The sequence below is a fragment of the Lycorma delicatula genome, chromosome 1, assembly GCF_047948215.1.
Source record: "Lycorma delicatula isolate Av1 chromosome 1, ASM4794821v1, whole genome shotgun sequence".
Lineage (NCBI taxonomy): Eukaryota > Metazoa > Arthropoda > Insecta > Hemiptera > Fulgoridae > Lycorma > Lycorma delicatula.
This window is the reverse complement of record NC_134455.1, coordinates 135,902,379-135,911,616: the sequence shown is the minus strand read 5'-3', so window position 1 is coordinate 135,911,616 and position 9,238 is coordinate 135,902,379. Positions and strand designations below refer to the sequence as shown.

Below are 9,238 nucleotides of genomic sequence, written 5' to 3'. Positions count from 1 at the left end.
AACGAAGGAGAGGCATACCATCCCTCCAGATCCTGTATAAATCTATACAAAGACCTCCCCTCAGTCGTGGCATGCCATTCTTGTTGCCATGCTTCCATCGCGAAGCTTTAAAGCCTCCTCCGCAGACATGTACGCATGTGCTTGAGTTTAATATAAAATTGGGTTATGTTTGGAAAATTATGAAAAAATTGATATCAAAGAAATCTATCTACCCCATCCCAAGCAGATATTGTTAAACCAAAACGTTTAACAAAAAATTGCCCCATAAACACGACTCTCTGCCAAATTTCATCAAACCTGGTTTATCAAAATTTATTAAGCTTCAAAGACGCCAACACACACGTTCGAATATTACCCTCCAATATTTTTTTTGGGATCCCTGGGTCATGAAACGTAGAGAAACACAGAAAATACCCGTACCTCAATTTTTTACAAATTAATTTTTAGCTCTCGAGAGCTGTGCTTTAATTATATCCTACAAAATTTTTCTTTTTAAAAAATGACATTATAACTTAGCAACAATTTTTGCAAACTTAAAATAAACGCACTGGTAAATGTATAAAACATACACAGTTTTATGAAAATAAACATGTATAAATAAATGTATACATAATAATATACAACCGGGAGGATTCTGCTAAACTACATAGACATATATTCTCATTAAAATAATGAAAAAAAAAAATATAAACATGGTTCCAAAAACGCTTGGTTAGCGAGTTACGGCAAGTGAAAGTTTTCGGCCCGATTTCTGCACCTCCATTGAAATGAAACCCTACTAAAATCCTAGGAAGGTAAATTATGGGGCGAATTTATTAGTTTTTTATGGTTTTTGATCTCAAAATGATTAAAAATATATCGTCCTAGAACTTCACCATTGTTTTCTATGAAATAGGGTATACCAAACAAAAAATGCGAGTTGAAAAACGCTTTTTTTAGATTTGGCGTAAAATAACTTTGTTAAATTTTCAGTAAACAAATAAATACACAATACACAATACACAAAAAAACTTGAGTTTTTTTGTGTATTACACCCTATTTTGTAGCAAATAATGGTAATATAGTTCTGGGACGCATTATTTTTAAATTTCAAAAAACCATGCGAAACAACTAAATTCGTCCCTTAATTAAGGCTTCTCAGCAGTGGCGGCTCGTAGTTAAATTTAGTGGGAGTGCTGCTCCAGAAAATGTTTTTTTTGGAAATTTTCAAGACCATGGTTAAAGTTTTCTGTAAAATAAAAGAACCGAAAAAAGAATCAAATAGAATAGCTGAAAGCAGGATAATAACCGAATTCTATACTTTATTGCATTAAAAAATATGCTATACGGCTTTTAAGCACATTTTGCTTAAAGACCGTATTCGGTTTAACCGAATAAATAATAAAATGTCGATACAGATAATATTTTTTAGTGTTATTAGATATAACATAATAATATATCCGCTTAAAAAGACTATAGTCCGACGGTGCTTAATTTAAATTTCTATGTACACAGAAACAAATACATAATTAGTTTTTACTAATTACCTTCTCTTTCGCCCTTCCAACTGTTTTGGACAGTTTTGGCAATCGCCAGCCTCCGTGGTGCAAGTGGTAGCGTCTCGGTCTTTTATCTGGAGATCCCGGATTCGAATCCCGGTCAGGTATGGCATTTTCACACGCTACAAAAATTATCTTTCATCTCATCCTCATCCTTTGAAAAGCAATACCTAACGGTGGTCCCGGAGGTTAAAAAAAAAGATTTGGCAATCAAAGAGCCCTTGCTTTCCGCCATCTTCTTAATACTACTGAAAAAACAACTAAAACACTTTCTTATTCCTTCTACCGAATAAACTAGAAAAGGGAACCAACAAGGAACGTTCCATACAAACGCGGAGTAAAAAAAAATACTTTCCACTAAGAAGCCAGGGTGTTACTGCGGGAGCAACAGTGCTATCTCGCAGCCTTGCGTACAGCTTCCTACGTGCGCATGCGTATGACAAACAAATATCACGCCGCTGGAACTGTGGAGCGCCCAGTTCCATACAAATATTTTTGTATCTTTTTCATAAACTGGGGGATGGCTACTGATATTATGTTTAAGGATTATATATTGTACAAGTATAAAGAAAGAATTAAAGAAAAAAGAACTCGTTATATTAGATTTTATCGATAATATCAAGTAGAAATAGAGGGTGCTGCAGTTCTACAGTACCGTAAGCTGCCACTGCTTCCCAGAATTTCAGTAGGCCTTCAAGGATTTCAGCGGAGGAGCATAAATCGGGGCGATATATTTCACTAGCCATAACTCGCTAATGAAACGTTTTCGGACCCATGTTTATATGAAATGTTTTTCATAATTTTAATGAGAGAAATATACTTATGAAATTTAGCCTACTGGAACACTGTGTGTAGTATAATGTGTGTAGTTACAATAATAACAATAACAAAAAAATCCTAACATATTCATCGTAAAATTAAAAGAACTAGTTACTCCCGATGAAATCCTATTCCGAAGATACCATTTTTAACTTAATTATAAAAATGAGATAATTAATAATTGAATAGGTTTTTTGTGGGGGTTATTATATTGTTATGCTTCTTTTCGAATGGTAGAAAAAAGTATAAGAAATAGTTAATCATAATGATTCATGGTGAGGAGTATAATGATTATGAATTCAGAATATGTGCTTAATTACTTTATTATTTTAATGTACTTCAAAATACATATTTATTTATATTTATAATAAATATAATCTTTAGGTAATTTAGCTTATTTTTAAAAAGAAACTTTCTATATAAATCCTCCTAAATGGATGTACTAAAATCTCCTAGAATTATTTGAGAATGTTAAATTATTCAGAATTAATAAGAAAATTTATTCGAATATCAATATGAACTAAAATATCATGATATTTATATTTGTATTACAAATATTTGACAGAAACAAATTATCAATTTATACATTTCACTTGAACTATTTTTTAAAGTATATCTCGGGGATATTAATTTAAAAAAAAAAAATTTTATTAATAAAAAGTATGTTTTTGCAACCGTTTATAAACAAAGAATAGAAAACTTGGGGTTGTATTGTATTTTGTTGTACACGCGATTTGCTGACGTAATCACTTTACGATCTTTTTTATGATTAAAACATAAATTTTTTACTTTACAATCGCTAGGTTTTTATTAATTTATAACAAGTTTGTTTTTGCGGTTGAGTACAAAATAAACAATAAGCAATTTATATGAGATACCTGAAATGGAAAAAGACAATTTTATTGCCGACAAAAACTTTTATTTTGTCTATCTTTAGAAAAGATGAAAGCAATGCTTCAGTAGTGATGAAAAGGGTGCGATAGTCGTAATGTTTGCTATAAGGCACCGATTGGTAGCCTTACAATAAGAGTGGGGATAATATATACTATGTTGTAAACTACAATAGTATGCCTACCGAATAAATAAGAGTGGGGGAAGGGGTTCCCACGATCGGAGCGTGTCCCCCGTTCTTCTGGCTGCCGCCCGACACGTTTCCAGCATTCGGCCGGCCGACGTCCACGCGGCCGCTTCACTTGTTGCGGTAATATTTCCACGTGACCCTGTGGCGCGTAGTGGTTCCCCGGGGGGGCTCGGCGCCCCCCGAACCTGCATCCGATCCTTTACATTGGAGTTATAATCCGTGGGGCACTCCACCTCCTCCAAGACCTGAACCCCCACAACATCAATCTACCAAGAGGAATCACAGTGAAAGTGATGATTGTGATGATGTCTTTTCTGAAGAATCTTCTAAGGAACAGTAAGTTTTTTCCAAAAAAATATGAATATTAGATTTAGGTTTGTGGATGTGCTAGTAATTTACGACAACTGATATAAAATAGTGGTGCATAGTTAATTTGTAGTTTTTTTAAATTTGTTTAATATAAAACCCGTTTAAATAAAATAAAATTCAAAGCATTATTTTTATTTTTATTATTATTATTATTATTACAATATCTGAAGTATAACGTAATATATCTGTTTATACTACAAAGCAAATATCATTCATTTTGAATCATTATGGTTCCCCCCACACGTTTAACATACTGAACATTAAGAAAATTTGTAATTTACTATTAAAATATTCTCGTACTATTTTATTTATTAATTTGATTCTGAATTAAAATTTAAAACCCATTTTGTTCATGAAATTTATTTTTATTTTATTGATAATCTAAAATATAAATAAATAAAATAAAATAATTATTTTGATCGGTACATAATTTTACATTACATAAATTATGTCATGTGATAAAATAAAGGAACGGCCCTAGCATTTGCCTAGATGGTTCAAGGGAAACCGTGGTAAAACCTTATCAAAGCAACATCGTAGATTAGGAAATTAATTACTAAATAAAAAATCAGATGTGGACACACCATGACATCCCTGTACGCCTATTAAATTACATATACACATTTTTAAAAGCACAATAAATTTTATTTCTCTAATAATTTCTGATTTTTTTAAATTTATTTATTTTTTATTGTTATTAATGAATTATTATTTATTGTAATTTTTTTTACAATCAGAGGTTAGTAATTATTAAAAAATCAATATATTTAAATTTAAAAAAAAATGAAGTCGGATTTTCCCCTTGTCTTCCTCCTTATAAGATCCAAATATTTCATTAATTAAAATTTTATTTGGCTATAACTCTGGAACAGATGAAAATAAGTATCACTTATGATATATCGTTGAAAAGCTCTCAATGAGAACTAATTACTGCAGTTAATAAAAAATCCAAAATACAATTTTTTTTTATATTGGGCTTTTTTGGACACTTTTGGTTCAGTCTATTGCAGTCAAAAGGAGGGGTACACAATTAGATGTTACAATAGTACTAAATCCAAAATTTCAACATTATACGGTAGTTATTTTTGAGTTATGTGAGATACATATGTACGTACAGATATCATGTGCAAAACTATTCAAAATGGATTCAGGGATAGTCGAAATTAATATTTCCGTTGAGATCTGAAAACTGAAATTTTTCGCGATTACAATACTTCCTTGTAAAAGTAAAAATAGATGTGAATAAATAGATACTAGTAAAATACTATTTTACTATTTTTAAACGTACTATTTAGACTATTTAATACCAATTATACATATTTTTAAATATGTGTATATGTAATTTATTAGTCGTACAAGGAAGTCATGTTGCGTCCACATCTGCTTTGGTGAAACATCTGATTATTTAATATTAATTGAAAATTATAATTTAGAATCGTATTATTTTTGGATTTTCGTAGCAAAATCATCTAAAAATTGTATATTTATTTAATTTAATTACTTGACTGAATAATAAAATACATTTTAGAATTGTATTTAATTTAATGTGATTGCTGAAAATTTGTTTTCACTTGTGCATAATATGCTTCTTACAACTATTGTTATGTAATATTCCAAATCAGTATTATTTTCTTTCTTTTAATACGATTAAATAAATAAAATTCTATTTCCTCGGAACAATGAATAGAATTTTTATAATTTGATGAAGGAGGGAAAGCCCAGTAGTAATTACACTCTGTATATTACATTTATACTGACCGGCACCTTACAACAAATGTTAATGGATGATAATGAGTTTTTCTACCGTGTAAAAAAATATGCCATGCGTAACCGGAATTCCAACCTAAAATCTTGGCATCTTTTAAGTTAGAGATGCTATCATTCCACTTTGAAGATCGAAAAAAAAGAGAAATTGTAATAATGTTTTAGGTTTAAGAAATGTAAACACCGATTTGGTAAACTCGACATCGCAAATCAGTTGATTTCGAAGTCTAGAGTTCTACGGTTCGAATCCTACTATTATACGGATTTGAATACTAGATTATGGATACCGTTGTTCTTTGGTGGTTGGGTTTCAATTAACCTCATATTTCAGGAATGGTTGACCTGAGACTGTGCAAGACTACACTTCATTTACATTCATATACATATCATCTTCATTCATCCTCTGAAATAATACCTTACAGTGGTTCTTGAGGCTAAACAGAAAAAGAAAAGGTTTAACAAACGTATAAATATATATATAAACGTGTTTATATACATTCTTTCTAGAAGTTAATGTGTGTTTTGTACGATAGATCGTGTTCGTATGTGAATCGATATCAATATATGTAGTAGTATAGGAAATGGGAGAAACATTTATAAATGATTTATACCAACAGTGTTTATTTATTCATTCAATATTGTGAAAAAAACCAAATTACTTACTAACTTAATCTGTATGGTTCAACTATGAATCATTGCTAAATTTCATATAACTATGTATTATTATATTTTGTTAACACCAGATATTTTTATCATTTATGTAAATTCGAAAATTTAATAGTGTTGAACGTAATGAGATAAAATAATGTTTAACGAAAATAAATTTAAAAAAAAATCTTAAACTATTTGTTTAAATTTTAACTTGAAAAAGTTTTTTTTGTAATGAATTCTATAAAATGAGCCGCGCAAAATGTTAAAATTAGAAAAAATGAAACGAAGAAAAAAGATGTTAGCGAATTAGGACATTGATAAAAAGTAATGAATAAATTGAGAAGGTTATGTGGGTATAAATGTTTTAATAAACAAAATGTACGAGTGTTTTAAATGAAAGTAAATTTAAATAAAATATTATGAAAAAATATACGGGATGAAATGTTTGTTGTAATTAGTTAACAAAAAACAATTAATAAAGAATAACGGCAAAAATATATGTATTTTATTTATGAAATGTATATTTTATGTTTACTGACAGAATGTATCTAATTTTAGGTAGATTTCAAAAGAAAGTTACCTATTGTAATGGGTACTATGATTATAATTCCGGAAAATTTCGACATATCTTCGCGTTTCACATAACCCAGACCCCAAAACCACCGTCACTTCAAAAGTTCTATCTATCTATGTATATAGATATATACATTTCTAATATATACGCTTTCTTATGGACACGACAACTGCCGTAATTTTGCACCAATCACTTTCAAATCGTTTTCTAAAAAAAAACTCGACCCAAAATCTCAGTAAAATTCGTTAACGACCAAAATCGGTCCATAGGAGTGGAAATAGGCTGGCTTTTATAAAAAAAAAATATTGCAATAACTTTTTTATTAAGTAAAATATCGAATTCGTTTAACTTGTTCCTACGATTCTTTGGATAAGAGCCTAAAACTTATGTAAGTAAAGTTTTTTGATATCACCAACCACTGGCCAAGGGGGTGGAAGAATGGGGTTTTGAAGACAAAAAAAAATCATATCTTCGTTAATAAGCACAGTATCACATCTGATTAAAGTGGTCTTTAGTCCCCTAAACATTATCTAAAACGTTTATCTGAAGCAATTTTTGATATGACCAACCCTTAGGGAAAGGGATGACCAAAACAAAAAACAAAAAAAAATATCAGTATACCTTTCTTATTAAGTAAAGTATCGAATTCAATTAAAGTTCTTACTATATTTGAATAAGGATTTAAAACTTAACTAAGTAAAGTTTTTTGATATAACCAATCAATGGTCAAAGGGGTAAAAAAATCGGGTTTTGAAGAAAATAAAAAACCATACCTACCTTAACAGGCACAGTATTGAATCGGTTTAAAGTGGTCGTTAGTCCTCCAAACATTACCTAAAACCTTTGTCTGAAACAATTTTTGATATAACTAATCCTTATGGCAAGAGATGACCAAAATATTGCTGCAATTGTATGTAAACATACGGCTTGTCGTATGCTAAATATATGAAACTTTTTTCACATGCAACCATTGTCGTATTGACTAAATCTGAATTCTCCCTACAACACATAACTTTAAGGAAAAAATATTCTCCTTACATAACTTTAAGGAGAAAATATTCTCCTTACATAACTTTAAGGAGAAAATGTTTTCATCCCCTTATTAACACCCGTGAAATCTTTTTTTTTAACTTTTAATTATATTGATTTATTAATTATTATTAACCTCTAATTGTAAAAATAGTTTTATGATAAATAGAAATTCACTAATAACAATTAAAATAACCATGAAAAAATCAGAAGTTATTAGTGAAATAAAATTTTATGTACTTTCATACAAAAAGAAGTCGGATTCGAACCGATGTATCTTTCCCTTGTAAGAGCCAAATATTTCATTAATTAAAATTTTAGTTTGCTATAACTCTGGGAGTAATGAAAGTAAGTACCACTGGTGATATATCGTTGAAAAGCTTTCAACGACGGCCTATTACTTCAATTAAAAAAAAGTCTAAAATCCAAATGTTTTGGATTTTGAGCTTTTACAACAATTAGATGTTACAACAGTCCTAAATCCAAAATTTCAACATTCTAGCCTAATTGTTTTTTAGTTATGCGAGATACATACGCACATATGTACGTACAGTTGTCACGGCGAAAATAGTCAAAATGGATTCAGGGATGGTCAATTGGTAATTTTCCTTTCAAATCCGAAAACTGAAATTTTTCGAGATCACAATAATTTCTTTACTTCGTACAAGGATGTAAAAATCTAGATTTATTTATTGTAAATTATTTTAACTGGTCGCAAATTATGTTTATTGGTAACTGGTCTCTGATTATTAAATTCACTTCTGTAACAATTCGATTTCGCAGATCTTGAAGAGTAGCAGATTTAATTGGCTAACCTACTGGAATTGGTCTAATGGTTAACTCGTCATCGCAAATCAGCTGATTTTGAATTCGGGAGTTTTAAGGTTCAAATCCTAGCAAAGACAAGAATAACTTTTTTACGGATTTGAATACTAGATAGTGGAATACTACCAGTGTTCTTTGGTGGCTGGGATTCAATCAACCACAAATCTCAGGAATGGTCGACCTGAGACAGCACAAGACTATACTTTATTTACATTCATACATATCACCCTCATTCATCCTCTGAAGTAATATGGTAGTTAATGGTTAATATGGTAAGTTATATGGAAGCTAAACAGAAAAAAAGATAACTGTGAAGTAAAAGGTTACATATATATATTTGTTGTTTATATTTTATTGTCAACATATTACAAAATGGAATTAAAGAGAGTGTTCCGGTCTAAAGTGATAAAAATATATTGTTGCATTTGCTATTTAAAAATTAAAGAGCTGAAACATTTCATTTCATAGAACGTAATAATATTAAAAATGCTTATCTTATAAAAACAAAATTTATAAAAAAAATAAATAATACACGTGTAATGACACGTTTATAATAAATATAATATGAAAAGCAAGTTTAAATTTAAT

The 9,238-nt window shown here is 29.8% G+C and overlaps 1 protein-coding gene across 1 annotated transcript in view; it reads left to right on the top strand.

Moving 5' to 3' along the window:
* The first annotated feature begins 692 nt into the window (after positions 1-692).
* The window catches only part of LOC142317652 (hairy/enhancer-of-split related with YRPW motif protein-like), a 31,058-nt gene continuing 22,512 nt past the window's right edge, over positions 693-9,238 (top strand). Inside the window, exons 1-2 of the mRNA XM_075354208.1 lie at positions 693-711; positions 3,591-3,774. Coding sequence (XP_075210323.1) covers positions 693-711; positions 3,591-3,774 — 203 coding nt within the window. The remainder of the gene's footprint in view (positions 712-3,590; positions 3,775-9,238) is intronic.